Source organism: Ovis aries, chromosome 16 (assembly GCF_016772045.2).
Source record: "Ovis aries strain OAR_USU_Benz2616 breed Rambouillet chromosome 16, ARS-UI_Ramb_v3.0, whole genome shotgun sequence".
NCBI classification, from domain to species: domain Eukaryota; kingdom Metazoa; phylum Chordata; class Mammalia; order Artiodactyla; family Bovidae; genus Ovis; species Ovis aries.
In genome coordinates, this window is record NC_056069.1 from 8,635,640 (window position 1) to 8,652,372 (window position 16,733).

The 16,733-nt window shown below is 50.0% G+C and overlaps 1 protein-coding gene across 3 annotated transcripts; it reads right to left on the bottom strand.

The window, feature by feature from the left end:
* Positions 1–300: 300 nt before the first annotated feature.
* TMEM171 (transmembrane protein 171) lies at positions 301–11,103 on the bottom strand. 3 transcript variants are annotated; one of them, XM_012096771.4, is made up of 4 exons: positions 10,997–11,103; positions 7,304–7,999; positions 3,131–3,272; positions 301–577 (listed from the first exon to the last, which is right to left on the bottom strand). In XM_012096771.4, the coding sequence occupies exons 2-4, from the start codon at positions 7,944–7,946 to the stop codon at positions 382–384; spliced, it is 981 nt and encodes a 326-aa protein (XP_011952161.1). In that variant the 5' UTR covers positions 7,947–7,999; positions 10,997–11,103; the 3' UTR covers positions 301–381. The 3 variants fall into 3 exon arrangements, with proteins under 3 accessions (XP_011952161.1, XP_014956737.1, XP_027835813.1); XM_015101251.4 differs by lacking the exon at positions 10,997–11,103 and adding an exon at positions 10,196–10,338; XM_027980012.2 differs by lacking the exon at positions 10,997–11,103 and having other exon boundaries at positions 7,304–10,236.
* Positions 11,104–16,733: the final 5,630 nt, after the last annotated feature.

The following is a 16,733-nucleotide window of genomic DNA, read 5'->3' on the forward strand; positions in this document are numbered from 1 at the left end:
AGGGTAGAGATATCCACCTGGCTTTCAGAAACCAGCTAGGTGGGTTCAACATCTAACCTCACCATTGAGAAGTAATGTGACCTTGAATAAGTTCATCAGCCTCTCTGAGCCTCTGTCTCTCCACGCACCAGTACAAATGACCCCACCAATCTCCCGGAATAGTAGGTCTCAGTGAGGGAACCTGCTTAAGTTCCCATCTGGAGGTACCCTGCCTCTCCCACGGTCTAAGGCACTGACGGCTTAATCTGGAAGGTTTGTTACTGATTTTGATGCTATACCAAGAAGTCAGGACACAGCTGATGCTACTGTATTTTTTTATTAGAAAACAAATTAAATAAAAAAGTGATTGATTCTATATAAAATTAAACTCGAGTCCACGGTTCATGGTGGGGAAGGCTCAGAAGATGGAGACAAGGATGTGGTTGCAGCAGTTTCTTTTTCTTCGTATCTGGGAGGCAGTTCAGATAAGAGATGGAGAGTGTGGGAGGGCTCAGAGGATGAAGCGGTCCCAGAAATAGTATATATCGATTCACAATCTCTCTCAGAGGCCGCGCCTTGGCCCTCAGGAGTTTGGGACCTATAAAGAAGAGGGAACAGGAACGGGAGAAGAGGGAATCAGTCATCACGCTCAAATACCAGGTGCTTTTCACATGTTTAATTAGATGCATTTGGAAGTATTTGCAAGGGCTTCCAGACTAATTTCTTCCCATATATATTTTGCATAGATATGTTTTAATTTCTTACCCCTTACTGTCCTTAGAGCTGATTGTAATATTAAGACAGTTTCACTCCTGTTGTCGTTCCCCTTGTCATTGAAAAGACAAAGGGTACAAACATATAGTGAAGTGGAGTTGCTCGGTCACATCCGACTCTTTGTGACCCTGTGGACTGCAGCCTACCAGGCTCCTTCGTCCATGGGATTTTCCAAGCAAGACTACTGGAGCTGGGTGCCATTTCCTTCTCCAGGGGATCGTCCCTACCCAGGGATCGAACCCAGGTCTCCCGTCTTGTAGGCAGACGCTTTACCATCTGAGCCACTATTCACACAAACATATAGATGCCTTCCAAAAAGAACATGCGCACACACAGCTACTCCTCTCTGCTATTTCATCTGGAGACAGCTAACATAAGGGAGACAAACTTATGCAAACAGAAAATTAAATCATGAAGCCAGAAACTTGAAGGGAGTTGGGAAGGCATACTGGTTACTGGAGGGGGCTCCAGCAAAGGGCAGACCTGCATCTAAATTTCCACCCTGCTGCTTTTGAGCTGTCTGATCTCTAAGCCTCAGCTTTCTCATCTGTAAAATGGGGGTGATGACAATGTTTACTTTCTAAGTAACTATGAGAATGATATAAGGAAATGGAAGGAAAGCCAGGTTCTGGCATGGTAGCAGGAGTCGTTTTTAGAAAAAGTAATAGACATGTATCTATTTATCTCTGTGAAATTCATCACTGGAGAAAAGAATACAAAAATTCACAAACAGAATTCTCCAAATTCCAGAACTTAACCTCCCTTTCATCTACACAGGTCAACTCCTGCATTCACCCCTGGTCGGATCTCCAGCTCACCACCCAGTCTGGAACACTAAACTGTGTATCCTAAAACATGAATGACCAGGTGAGGCAGCACTCATCCCTAGCATGCTCAGGTCCCTAGCAATCTCTTGGGTCTCGCTTCTCTCTGCCTTTAAAAAATGCATGTCTCAAAAGTCAGTTTTCACTGAGGGCTGCTCTGTCCTGGGAGATTTTCCAGTGATCCTGCCTTCACTTCCTACTCCCTGGGTTCCCGTCTGGGAAGGTACAGTGCCTTCCCCAGCCCTGGCATTTCCCAGAACTCCTTGCTTTCATACCTTCCCTGCCCGTGGATTCTCCACAGGTCCCTGATGATTCTGACCTCTTGGTTTCAGCTGCCTCTTTCCAGTCCATCTCCAGGACCTCAGTTCCCTCCAAGCTCTGGCCCGTCCAGTCTCCCTCCAAGGCCCACGCCTTGCTCTCCTTCCACTACAAGCCAGCTCATTCTCTTCTCCTGATTATACGAGCCCATTCCCATCCTCCTCAGTTAGGGACCTTCCCTGTCCCTGTCTCTCACCCTTGACATCACAACCTCTGATTTTCCCATCATCCTCCACCACAGACTCCCTCCCATACTCCCCCCCCTTTTTTTTTAATGAATGCTCTATCATTTTATTCAATTTGGCCACAGCACATGGCATGTGGGAATCTTGGCTCCTTGACCAGGGATCGAACCCACAACCCCTGCAGTGGAAGCACAGAGTCTTAACCACTAGACCACCAAGAAGTCCTGCTCCTCCCTTTCTGATCACCAGTCCCAGGCTCCTGTTACCTCCAGCCTGTCCATGATCATGAGTCAGCCTCCTAACTGGTCTGGCCGCCCTCAGCCTTTCCGCAGCTGGAGCGGAGCTAACCACTGCTCACCTTCCGTTGCTGCAACTCCTTAGCCTTCAGTGGCATCCCTCTGCCTCAAGGAAAAACACTCACATTTACACTGTTTAATGTGACTCCAGGCAGGCCTCCTAATTTGTGACATATGGGAAGCCTGGGGGATGTAGATGGGAGTCTACCATTTCTCTTCAATCAATCTGAGAAGATTCTGAGGCCCAGGGAACAACTGAAAATTGAGGGGAAAAGACTGGCATGCTCAAGGCAGGGTGCAGGCTGATTTCAGTCAGTCACTCAAGTATCCCCATTAGATATCAGAACCTCTGTACATGCTGGGGGTCTCCTGGGACCCCCACACCTCCCACAGTCCACAGCAGCCTAACTTAGCAGGGGCCTCCCGAGTTCTGGTCCAGCACTCAGGCTGGCTGACAGGTGGCTCAGCATTTTGAGACCCAGTTCTGCCACAAGTGCATACAGATGCCTGGAGAAGGCTTCACATGAGCCTGGCGTAAGCACTCTTATAATTTTTAACTTATGTGCTAGCCTGAGTTTCCTGGAAGGCACTGTGAATGTTAAGATGATAACTCTGACATCACGTCAGCAAAATGGATACTCCTCCTTGATGGTTACACCTGTGTCACACCATAAAGCTGACCTGGCCTGAAGCCAGGCACAGGCCTGAAAAGGGCCAATGCTTCTACACTTCCAGTTCAAAGGGAGAATCTTACCCAGAGTGAAAGATACTGTAATATGAAGGTGGACTTTCATCTGGAAGCAAACCGTCAGTCCCAGGACTCCGGGCAGCTGCAGAGGCTGAAGACTCAGGAAAGTAAGGTGGCGGAGGGGGTGGGAATATGATCACGGCATCACCTAAGGAAACACAACATTTTGTTGAAGATGGATGGGTAATAAATGTAAGCAAATGAGCAAGAGCTAAAGACATTAATTATACATTTGGCCCATCTATAGCAAAGTCAGAACACCAGAATTGAAAAGTGGGCCTCTCAAATGTACAGAGGCAGAGAATAGAGGTCACTAAGGACCTGGAGGTGAGGGCAATAGAGTCAGAATTTAACGGAGGCAGAGATTCTGTTCAGGATGATGAAAAAGCCTCCAGGAATTGATAATGGTGATGGCTGGTTGTACAACACGGTGAATGGACCAAATGCCACTATACATTTAAAAATGATTAAATTGGTAAATTGTAGGTTATATCTGTTTACCATATTAAAAAAAACTGAGCCTACATTTCATAGCAAGTCTCAGCTAAAGCGTTTCTGGTGAGTGTTTGCTAACAATGTTCCTTATCTCCCCTGGGATGTCCCCTGCTGTCAAGTTTTTCTTATTTCCAACTTACAGTTTTAATTCTTCAAAAGTCAGCTGTTGGGTAAAGCGCCTCTGCTGCTCAAATGCAGTTTCAGCCTCTGGACAAATGACGGCACAGCCACAGTATAGGCCCTCAGCCCTATTTCCACAAATGTGGTTTCCATTCTTGCTGAGTTTTTTATCTACCAACGTTTCTTCCAAGCTTTATCAAAGAAAGTCAAACTCAAAGCAAAGCTAGGGTTTTTCGCCCCCTGCATTTTTTGTTGCTACTGTTCACTCCAGAATACATTCCTGTGTTTTGGGGAGGGGAACAGGCAACCACATACAAGCTCAGATTCCAAATCAGAATGTACTAGATGAGTTGCCCAGAACCTTCTAGACGTGGCGGCACCACTATGAAGAGGTCTGAGGGCAGCCTCTGCTAAGCTGGCCACTCCACATGACAGCTCAGGAAGAAGGAAGGAGGAGAGGACTTTACTTCCCTTCAGGGAGGACACTGGTTTCTATTGGTGGCAATCCTGATGCTCGCAGGGTTCTCGAAAGCAACCGGGGTTCCACTCGCCAGTTGCTACCTGACGTGGCCCAAACAAGCCCTTTGTCCTCTCCAGGTCCCAGCCCACATCTGTAAACTGCAGGCAGTAACTTCAGCTGCCTCAGAGGACAGATAGGAGGACCAGATTCATGTGAGGGGTTAAGATGGTGCCGCGCATGGAACAAGCTCTCTCAGAAGTCACACACCCTCAGAGGGACTTTCTCCCCACCCACCAGTAAGTGGCGCCTGTTTGAATGTCTGAAAACACTCCCAACTGGCCGTCTGGCCAGTGGCTCCACTCTCCCCCTTGTTGCCTCAAATGCCTCCCCTGCAGAAAATGCATAAACTCCATCTCTTCTTCTGCAAGGAGATGGCAACTGGAGCTTAAAATATGTGTGGCTAACTGAAGCTCAAAAAACAATAGTGGTTGTCTTGGGATTCTCATTTAATTTTTTCAGAAGGTCTTGGTAGGTCGGAGGAAAGTAGGTTGAGTGTTCACTTTAATTATACACTGCAAGACAAAGCCTCCAAAGCAGGCCAATCACCTATCAAAGACAGAGAAGGAAGTACTCCGCCTCCAGCCATTTTCGAGGCTTACCCATCCTCTGCCAGGTCTGCGCCCAGCCCTCCTTGCTCTCCCTGGGAAACTCCTGGCTCCCTTTCACTATGGGGTTTCTCCTGCAGGACTTGATGTCCTCTGTGGGTTGACCGGTCATCTGCTTGTGTATCCATGGTCCAACACTGGGTGTGCCCACAACACGCATACCATGCATCTTGATTTATCTACTCTGTCTTCTATTCTGGGAAGAGCTGAATTCTGGCACTTAGATAAGATTTGCCTCATATCACCTTCAATTTCCCTCGTAAGGCAGAACTGACCATTGACAAACAACATCCAGTCTTAACAATTGTGCTAAAAGGCATGATTTCTAAAGATGTAAACCCTATTCCATAATATCAAAGGAGAGAAAGACAGTGAATTACAGTGCCAGACTTTCACAAATTTGATAGGACTTAAATGGTTATATGGAAAAGATTTTAAACTCTTCAGTGCCAACATTAGGATAGAAATGCTCAGGAGCCACCGCACCCCTGCTCCAGCCCCCAGTTCCCCTGATTCCAGTCACCAGGAGTAAGGCTGCACCCCCAAACTTCCTGATAGTAAACCCAAAGGGCACACTCAATACGCCCCCACCTAAGTGAAAGAACATGAGCATCCCACGAGTACATTTACTTGGCCTGCACTGTGTTCCCCAGAAGAACTAAGAGCATCTATAATATTGGGTGAGCCTTTTCATCATTTAACAGTGACTCAGGACACCAGGTGAAGGATGAAGCCTGCAGAAACAGAATTATAGCAAGTGTCCTGGGAGGGCCTATGTGAGCACATGCGTGCCCACCGACTCAGTTAGGATCCTGGCTCTGCCACCTGCTAGTTTGTGACCTTAGGCCAATTACTTGGGATCCCTGAGGCTTGATTTCTTCATCTTTTACATGGAGACACTGAGTATCTGCCACAGTGGCCTGTTGAAGGCATGGATGAATTTCACATAACAGGTTCTTAAACAGCGCACACTAAAACACTTAGATCCTTATTTGGCCCAAGAATAAGCTCTACATGTGTGTTAGCTATTATTAACAAATAACTAGTGTTGATGTCACCGTAAGTATATAAACGCACAATTAAGTAAGCTGGGAGCTTCAACCCTGACCGAACACAATGATCATCTATAAATCCATCTTCCCTTCCTCTCTGAGGCCAATACCATGCAAGGCCCACAGCTCTGGGAATCCCCCCAGTGAGAACTGCCGGCTCAACAGACAGCCTCACCCACGAGAAACAGCTCACTTCTTCCCTGTTTCCTCCAGTTTCTGCTCTGTAATCCCCTTTGCCCACCCAGCCTTTCAGATGTTAAGGCTGTGCCTTCAGGGTGGGAGGCTGAAATAAAACAGCGATTTGCAAAAATAAGCAGCGATGGGGGCTTTTCTTTCTGTGTGAACGTGAGACCAGAGCTCCTAATGTGGTTCTGTGGGGGCCTGACTCTGGGCCATGGTGACGCAGGTCTTCTGCAGGGGGACCGAAAGGGAACCTCTGGGTACCCCATAGGGGAAAGAAGTGACCAGGGCAGTCACATTTCATCTGTATCTATGCCCCAGCTCCCAAACTTTGCCCAGACCCTGAAAGAAAGTGAGAGTGAAGTCGCTCAGTCGTGTCCGACTCTATGACCCTATGGACTGTAGCCTACCAGGCTCCTCTGTCCATGAGATTTTCCAAGCAATAGTACTGGAGTGGATTGCCATTTCCTTCTCCAGGGGATCTTCCCAACCCAGGGATTGAACCGAGGTCTCCCGCATTGTAGACAGACGCTTTACCATCTGAGCCACCAGGGAAGCCCTGACCCTGAAGTCAAGGACAAAATTACAGAAGATGAGTAAGGTGGACAGCAGTACAGAAGACTCCTGCAAAACGTGGAAGACCAATGGACTTGCAACAGACTCAGAATCCTAGAATGTCAGTGCTGCCAGGAAACTCCGAAGTGGAGTGTTCATTTTACAGACACACAAAGTAAGGCCAGGAGAACTTAAGGACTTCCAAGGGCAGCCAGTCAAGGATAACCAGTGATGAGAACCCATGTTTTCAACAACCAGAAGTACCATAAGAGTTTGCTGTGAGAATAACAGGGGAAAGGAAGCAGGGCCACGTGGCAGGTCCCTTAGGTGACAGAAGGCTCCCAGGGTAGCCTCAAGACCTCTCACTGTCCTCTTTATTTGCCCTGCAACCTCAGTCAAGGTCACAACTCAATGTCCTGATGCTTTTGTTAGATAATAGGGTATTGCTGGGAGGAAAGGCTGTGCTGAGGGATTCTTATGGGGATAATGACAGAGGCAGAACTATGTCTGTGTGCATCTGTGTGTGTGTGAGAGAGAAGGACAGACAGAGAGAGGACAGAGACGAAGAGAGAGAATTTAGGCCAGACCCAAGAGCAGCCTTGATGCTGCAGCCACAGAGATATGAACAAGCAAAGCAAAGACAGCGACCCACCTACAGTCACCTGGATGGGCTCCAGGCTCTGGGTTTGTCTCTCTTCACTTTCAGAAGCATCCTGGGCCCCATTCAAATCGTTTCTCTTCTTAACATGGGCGACCACGAAGAAACACAATCCCACAAGCACAATCAAGGGACCCAAGATCTGAAGGGACAGGAATCCACAGATCTGGGGCTCTGAGTCAGCTGTGTCTGTCTCATTCAGCGGTTCCTGCATCCAGTTTGAGCTGCACCCAGGTACCCAAATGCCCAGTACACTGATGAGCATACCGCTCGTCAGGAACAGAAACCCAAAGATGAGACACTGGACAAACTGGCGGCTCTCCCCACAGAGGAAGGGTCGGTCGGAGTCCCTCTGGTTGTTGCCTCGCAGGCGCTCCTCAGTTTGCTGAAGTCGTGCCCGGGAGCGGGCCAGGATCACAGCCCCGAGTCCAACCACGGCACACGCGGGTCCGGCGATCTTCAGCACCATGCTGCAGTCTGGGAAGGTTTCGTACTGGCACGCCTGGAACCCAAAGATGGAGAGCAAGACTCCCACGCACAGCAGGATGGCACCGATGACAAAAAGGAAGAAAATGAGCTTGCTGACATGCCTGTCTCCCTGGACCCCGTCTGGTTCGGCAGCAGCTGCAGGAGACATGGCCAGGAGAGGCCCCTTGCCTGAGGTGGGTGGGATGTGTGTGTTCAGCAGCTCTGCAGACATACCCAAACACCAAATTATAAAAGGGCTGCAGGTGTTCCTGACCCGCCCTGTTCTTTTCCCAAAATCACACTAGGATAAAATCATAAGGAACAACTTTGTGCAACTGATACACTGTAGAACAATGAGTTGGTTCATGAGTCAGAGGAGCTGGCATTCAGAAACTCCTGAATATGTAATTTTATAAAGATATGTCAGAAGGGGAAATGCATTTACCATGCACCCAAGAGTATCTTGAAAACTCAAAAGCCATACAACAAAAGTAACTGGGTGTGGCTTTTCCTGTTATAGCCTTATGTACTCACTTCCCCGGGCCAAACAGACACGCGCACACACACACACACACACACACACACACACACAATGGTAAGTAAGTGAAGGAAGAACCACACGGATTGTTTTGATTTATTGACATCCCACATTTCATCACAGCTGCTCTGAGCATTTCCAAGTGGGTAAATTTTCTCCTTCAATAACTAACTTTCCATTTCCTGTTTTAGACTGCAGCAACTTTCCATTCCTGGCTTTATTCTAAGGCTCCATCTACAGAAGACCCAAGTTCAACAGTTTCAACTAAAGGTGAAGGCGGTTCAGGAACACAGTGAGTTTGGGAGATTTTAAGTTAATTCTGTCAAAATGTGAGTCTTGAGACCTCAAACAGGCACACCCTGGGGCTGCCCTGAAATCTGGCGGTCTGGTTACTGGGTCTCGGATGACTTGGGGGGGTCTGGCACAGCAGGTCACGTGGCACCTTGTCCCCCAGGCGGGCAGGCGGCCTCCTGCTTCCCTTCCTTCATGGTGCCACCCACTTCCACAAGAAGTTTGGGCCCCATTAAAAATATGCAGCTGATAAAAATCACCAGTTGCAAAACACTAAACAGTGACAGAACTTTGACTCTGAAAGAGTATCCATGAAATCAAGTGGGAAAGCACCTTCCACAAGACCACCCGAGCCCTGTACTTCAAGGGTCTTCTATATTAAATGTACCCCCAAGCAGTGGGTCAAGAGTTGTCTACTTTATACAGACTGACTTTATCAGCCAGTTACCTTGTCTTACGCTAATGAATGGAATATTTTTCCAGGACCCTTCCAGTTAGGGCACTCAATAAGACAACCCCAGTGTGAAGAACATATTCACTTACTCAAAGAAAGAAAACTTGAGAAATATTTTATGCCACTTGTATCCATGACCCCATGAAAGAGCTAGAGACTGAGTCGCTAGAGCCAAGGCCATCTTGACAAACACAAATCATGCGCAAATAGCGGCAGTTTCAGTAAAGAAAGGAAACAGCTGATCTTATTCTAGGAAGTGCTTTTCCAGGAATAAATAAGATAAAATCAGAAGGAAGTTGGAGAGAGAGGGAAATAGAAGTGGGAAACAAGTTTGTGCTTTACACTTGGACAAACTATATTTATGAAAATGAAATTAAGCTGAAACAAACACGGAAAGTATTGCACTAATTTAAAAAAAGATTCTGAATCCTGTAATATCTTTTGCTGGTCTGGAGATAGAGGTGAAGGGTGACTCTGTGCTACAAAGCCCTATCAATTCATTGTAGGGTGGTGTTTTGACTTTGATGTGAGTCACAAGGCTTCAACTGCCTTAAGGAAAATTCCCAAATACTAGTAAAGCCTAAATTTGGATGTGTAGCTTCCGTCAATGGGGTCACACAGAGTCGGACACGGCTGAAGTGACTTAGCAGCAGCAGCAGCTTCCTTTCCATGGACTAATGGACCAACTACTTGGCATAGGTAGTTAATCCCCCATGCAAATTAGTATGTGAGTAGTTCGTCCGTCTCTCTGCCCGTCACCCCCGACCACGGATGCGCTCACACAGTGGCACAGATATCTGCAGTAATAGGAAAGTAACCCTTTCCCAAATACCAGCCTACACTTCATTTCCCCAAAGCGAAATCAGTTTGCCAAAGGACATTTCCAAATGAGCAGTGGGTCACCACTTCCAAAGCGCTGTGTTTGGGGGCTGACGCAAAGAGAGGCAAAGCCCTTCTTGGGAAAGAGCTCTGTGGGTTTCAGGAGCCAGAGCTCCCGCGGGAGCAGGTCTAGCGCGGCTGCTCCGCGCGGCGCCGCTCCCCGCACCCCACCTGGACGCTAAACTCAGCGCTCGCCCCGCGGCCGCAGAGCGCGGTCCCCAGGGGTGCGGAGGAGCGCGGGGCCCGGGGAGCTTACCTGAGGCTCGTCCTGCGAGCGCGCTGCCTGCGCCGGCAATCGGCTGGCAGCACGGGCCGTGGGCGCCCGGCAGAGCGCGGCGCCCGCCCCCGCCCGCGGCCCGGCCGGCGCCCGGCGGCCCCGCGCTCTCCCACCTGCGCGTCGGGGCGCGGAGGGCGGGCCGCGCGGTGTTTACCGAGGAGGCGGTGCGCGGAGGGCGCAGCGGCGCGGGGCGCGGGCAGGGCCGGGCGGACTGGCCGGAGCTGGCCGCCGCCGGGTGCTGCCCTTGCGGGCCAGAGGCGCGCCGGCTCCGGGGTGGAGCGTGAGGGGCAGCTTTGGGGCCCGGGAGGCTCCGCGTCCGTGCCGGTGCGCGCAGGGGACCCGCGAGGAGTGCCCCCGCCGCCACCTCCCTGGCCGGTGGCCCGCGGGCAGGGGGCGGAAGTTGGGGTTCTCCTGACTGTCCCAGGTCACCAGGCGACGGTCGCGATCCGGGCGGCGTGTAGGAGCCGGTTCCCTTCAGGGCCGAGAGCCCAGAGTTTGCCTGGGAGGGGGGAAAGGGCAGCTCCTGCCCCTCTCTTGGGCTTGACCGCCGCCTAGGCAGGGGTCGCCGGGGCCCCGCCGCTGCGCCCTCTGCGACGGTCCACCCAGTGGCCTGTGGCCCTCCTGCCGCTCCGGAGATCTTGGCCGGGGTCAGTGGAGCAAGCCTCTCGCCGCGAGCGCCCGGACAAGCAGGTTATAAAGACACCAGGTCACAGGAACCTGCGCTCCATTGGCGTGTGAGACAAGGGTCTCCCTGCCTTCCGTCCTAGCTCGGAGACTCACGTATGGTCACAGTCGCTGTTTGCCATCGAACTCCCTTCCCGGTTCTCAGTCGCTAATGACTTGCCGGAATTAAACTGGTAACTTTGCCCTTGAACCGGGCGGTTTCTGGATGGGTTTGCTAATCCCCGTGCTATTTGTAACCTGCCCCGTGTAACACGTGACACGGAATTAACTGTGCCAGTTTCCACACCAGAGGTCAGGGCGCTGTGAAAGGTGAGTCAAGCTCAAACAGGGGAGCGCCCTGAGCCCTTCCCCATCCCTGCCACTCCTCTCTGGGGTCCTGTCCACTTCTGAAACCCAGTCAAGAGTTCACACCCATTGCCTTAACCTTTTGAAAGAGTAAGCCCCCTGCATGCCTAATACAGCAAGTTGTCCCCAGCCCTTTTCCACTGCAGTAAAGAATGAGTTGGTTTAGCTGATTACAGGAGTGAGAGGGAGACTCACTCAGAAGTGAGAGGGAGGTCAATAGGGAAGGGTGGCCACCTGGGCTCTGCAGCCCGAGAGCTGGGTGGGTGAGACAGGGCTGCCTCTGGGAGGAAGGCTGGCAGGGTCCAGTGGGAGGGGTTTGCTGGGCCAGAAGATTATTGCTATCTTGAGTATCATCAGCCCTTGCTCTGGGCCAGGTTCTGTGTTACCCACTTCGCCTACATACAGCCTGTGTGGGGTTCTCTGCTATGTGTCTCCAGCAACTCCAGAAAGGTTGCAGGCAACAAGGGAGCTAAAAAGTTCATTTTTCAGCTGAGGAACCGCAGCCCTAAGAGATATAGAGTGACCTCCATGATTGGTTAACGGGGAGCACGGGCCTGAACCAGATGTACTGATGTCCTCCCGGGGGACGCCTGTCACCCAGAGGACACACAATGCCACAAACTCAGAAAATGGCTTTTTCATTATGTGGCTTTTTGATCATTACAACAAAACTGACACTGTTCCCAAGGACGCTGCAGCAACCTGTGTCCGGGTGGAGCTGGTCAAAGTGTCAGGTTCTACCACCTGCTGGAAGGGCCTCCCAGCACGCCCAGCTAACGAGCAAATAACCAGCAGTGGTGATTACACAACACCAGGGGCGGGCAGCTTTCTAAGAACGCAGCCCTGACTATAGGATCTGCCTCCCTACACAGGCCTGCTAGCAACTCCTTTCTGTACAAGGGGCTTTCCTTCTCCTTCCCCTACGCATTTTTTCCTTCTTCCTTATTTGAAACTCAATCTCTGGCCCCGTCGTGTGCGGGCCTGCGAGGGGCCTGTTGATACAGCTGCCCCTCCGGTGCCACATGACTGCAGGCTGGCCACACATGACAGATTTGAATGTACTGGCACCAAGGACAATCAGATTAGCCTCCACTTGGGATGTCTGCTGCTTGGACTGTTTGTGTCTTTTGGAGCCTGTTTGACTAAATTAAACTCCTTGGAAACCAATCACCGGTCAAGTATGAAAGACGTATCCACCAGCTTTCAAGGTGCTTATCTTTGTAGCAGACCTGTTCTTAGGAGATTGGATGACCTTGTCACTAGCTAGAACCTGGTGGCCTTTTCCAGCCCATGCGGTATGAAAAAAGATCAGTCCAGTATGAGTCTTCAGAAAAATAGCATCAGGACAAGCCTTAAAAATGGATGAATCTTGAATTCAGGAAGTGAATATGGAGAGTAAAGCTGAGGAATGCATCCATTTATTCGTTCAGCAAATATTTATTGAGTGCTGCCTATGTGCCAATAAGAAATACAAAATCCTTTTGCCTCGTGGAACTTGTGTTTTTAATGAGGAGAAAGGCAATGAAAGAAATGTGGAAATTACACAGAGTACTAGAAGGTGAATGGGGGTCCCAGGTGGCACACTGGTAAAGAAAGTGCCAGTGCAGGAGACGAGGCTTCCATCCCTGGGTTGGGAAATTTCCCTGGAAGAGGAAATGGCAACCCACTCCAGTATTCTTGCTGGGAAAAATCCCATGGACAGAGAGGAGCCTGGTGGGCTACAATCCATGGGGATGCTATCGAGTTGGACACTGCTGAGCGATTGAGCAGGCATGCAGAAGGTGATAAGTGCTGTGGAGAAAAAGAAATCACAAGTGGAGATTGGGGATTTCTGGGGAGATTCCAGTTTCATAGGGTAGTTAAGGAAGGCATGTCTGAGAAAGTGATATGGCAGCAAAAGCTTAAGGGGAATGAGAAAGCAAGCCTATTGATATCTATCATCGCATAAGAAATGATCTACAAAGGCAGAGTTTAAACAAAAAGGTTTATCCTCTCTCTTAATTTCTGACGGTCAGGAATCTGGGGACAGCTTAGCAGGGCGTGGTTCTGGCTTGGGATCGCTCATGAGGCTGGGGTCAAGCAGTTTGCTGGGGCTACCTCGTCTAAAGGCGTGACTGGGGCTGGAGGATCTGTTTCCAGGGTGCCTGTCTCCCGCGGCTGTGGCGGGGAGGGCTCTTTTTCACTCTGTAAACCTCTCTCCACCGCACTGCTTGAATGTTCTCAGGATGTGGCAGATGGCTTCCTCTGGGGGGCGTGATTCGAGAGAGGATGAATGAGGAGGACGCTGTAGTGCCTTTTATGACACAGTCTCTGAAGTTCCACATCATTGCTTCTGCTTTATTCGGTTCCTTAGAATTGAGTCACTAGGTCAAGGAAAGAAGGATTAAGCCCCACCTCTTGAAGGGGAGAGTATCAAAGAATTTGTGAACACATTTTAAAACCGTCACAGAGAAATGTGGAGGTATTTGGGGGGAGAAGGGAAGAGCACTTCAGGCAGAGGAAACTGCAAGGACAAAGGCAGTGAGGCAGGAGCAGGCATAGCATATTCAAGGAAGAACCAGAAACCAGGGTAGTTTGAGCAGGTAAGCAAGGGGGAGAGACTAGGAGGATGTCAGAGAGAAAAGGTGTGTCTGTCCTGTCTCTAGAGTTTGTCAGGCTTGGTAGGCCTTTGTAAGTACTTCCCCCAACACCCCGCCCCGCCCCGCCCCGCCCCGCCCCGCCCCGCCCTGCCAGCCACTCTGTATAGCTTGCAAGATCTTAGTTCCCTAACCCGGGATTGAACCCAGGCCCCCAGCAGTGAAAGCATAGTGTTCTAACCACTAGACCACTAGAGAATTCCCCATTGTAAATATTTTGAGCATGGTGAGAAGCCTTTTCAAGGTTTTTTAGCTGAGTGTGATTGATCTGACTTATTTTAAAAAAGAAAATAGGATTCCAAGTGTGAATAGCCATGGGAGGAGTAAGTGGACATGAAGAGACCATTAAGGAGGCCATTATGAATAATCCAAGAGAGAGATGACTGTGGTTACTGTTTGGAGGTGATCAACACAATTAGATTCTGAATGTGTCTCATACACCTCAAAGAGAGAGTCAGCAGAGTTTCCATGGACTGATATGGGTTTTGACCCAAAGATTTTTGACCTGAAGAACTGGAAACATGGTTCTGGCATTGACTGAGGCGGCAGGTAGGCCAGTTTGAGAGTGAGGCTTCACAGATTGGTTTGAAAATTGATGCTTTCAAACTGTGGTGCTGGAGAAGACTCTTGAGAGTCTCTTGGACTGCATGGAGATCAAACCAGTCATCCTAAAGGAAATCAACCCTGAATATTCCTTGGAAGGACTGATGCTAAAGCTGAAGCTCCTATACTTTGGTCACGTAAAGAGCCAAAGAGCTGACTCATTGGAAAAGACCCTGATGCTGGGAAAGATTGAGGGAGGATGAGAAGGGGGCGACAAGGATGAGAAGGGGGTGACAGAAACACCATCGACTCCATGGACATGAGTTTGAGCAATCTCTGGGAGATAGTGAAGGACAGGGAAGCCTGGAATGCTGCTGTTCACAGGATTGCAAAGAGTCAGACATGACTTAGTGACTGAACAACAACTTTGAGATGTCCATTGGACATCTGAGAGGAGAAAGTGAGGAGGCAATGAATGTATTGTCCTGAAGTTCAGGAATTCTGAAAGAAACAGCTTCCTGTGTCTGTCAGTGCTGGTCATTAGAACATCAACAGGGTTGGATCTATCTTCTAGAAGAGTTGACACGTACATATGTGGCTACTGTGGGCTCCAGGCAGGCAGAAAGCAAGGGGCCGACTGACGCCTGACCCTCCCCAGGGCACAGCTCAGAACTAGTGATTGGCTCAAGACTAGAATTCAGTGTGCTCATGTTTCAGAATTCACAAGATTGCAGAAATACAGTTCATCAGTCAAGTCTGCCAGCTTCTAGTTTTTCTTTTCTTTTTTGGTTGCCCTCTGGTTCTGCTCCAGATTAACCCGAGCACCCAGAGGCATGCATTCCTCTCTTCCAATTCCTGACATTTCCTGAGGCTCCCCTGGGGTACAGGAATTTGCTCTTGAGTGCTTTCTTGGATCCTTGTTTCAACTCATATTCCCAGGACTCCCGGCTATGCCTCTGAACCGGGCTGGGCCTCCTCCAGTGGCCTAACCCTGTAGAGGCTGCTGTAGGCAGGGGAGACCAAGGTTCCTGGGGCATTTTCCTCCTCCCCACCCTGGTGTTAGCTGTTGACCCAGGGGCCTGAGAGCTATGTCTGATGTGGGTTAGTTGTTTCAGTTGTATCTGACTGTTTGCAACCCCTTGGATTATAGCCCACCAGGCTCCTCTGTCCATGGGATTTCCCAGGCAAGAATACAAAGGTAGGTTGCCATTTCCTCTTCCAGAGGATCTTCCCAACCTGGGGACTGACCCGGGTCTCCTGCATTGCAGGCAGATTTTTTTTACTGTCTGAGCCACCAGGGAAGTCCTCCATATCCGAGATGGGATTTGGCAAACTTGAGTTGATTATTTCAGTTTGGCCCCTTAGCTGACCCCCAGGGCAAAGATGAATTTTTTTGCAGAGTCATTTCGTTGCCTGGGATAAATATTGCCTGGGTGCTGTTGATTTTTCATGGCTGATAACAGCTCAGCTTGAGTGTGGCTAGCTGGAACCGGAAGTGTGGAACACAAGGAGTTGTTGGAGAGAGAATGAAAGTGAGGATTTGCCACTTGGTGTTATCGATGGAGGCATTCTCACTGTTAAGGAGAAAGAGACACCCTTCAACAGAGGCGGCAGCCCCTGGGCAGAGACTAGAGGAGGTGTGGATAATAAGAGGTCCACAGAAGTGCAGTGGTCTCCTGTTTCCTGGCATCTGCTGTTGGCTCCATCAAATACCTACAGCTCCCTGGGTCTTAAAGAATGAGTCATTCCTCCCCAGCATATAAAAAAGGGATGAATCAGAACTCAGTTTAGATCTTGGCTTTGCCACTGTGTGACCTTGGGCAAGCACACAACTTTTCTGTGCCTCAGTGTCCTCGTCTATAATAAGGAAAAGGAGGAAGTTTCTGGCCCATGGAGGGCCGTCAGTGAATATTATTGCCTCGTCTTCCATCTGTGGCTCCTTCCCCACAATCTTCAGGAAGGTTGATCTGATAAATCCATAGAGAAGGTAGAGACAGAGGAAAGGGAAGGTCACGGTCAAGATGCTTGCTGAGAGCAAGGTGAGTCCCGTTGGCTTTGAATGCCAGCTCAACTCGCTTCTTCTGAAACACGTCTCCCAGTATTTCTCGGCATCTCGCAGGACTGTGGCGGGATCTCAAAGACGAGCCATGCAGGTGGCCACCCTGTGTTCTCTGCCTCTGCTCCACCACCGTCTGCAGCCACTCAAGCTTCAGGAAGGCACCTGTGCTGCGGGTGTCCCTGGAGGCATGAGGGGACCCTGCCCGGCGCTCCCCCAGCAGCCAGGGGCCGGGGTTCGGGTCCTGCCTGCC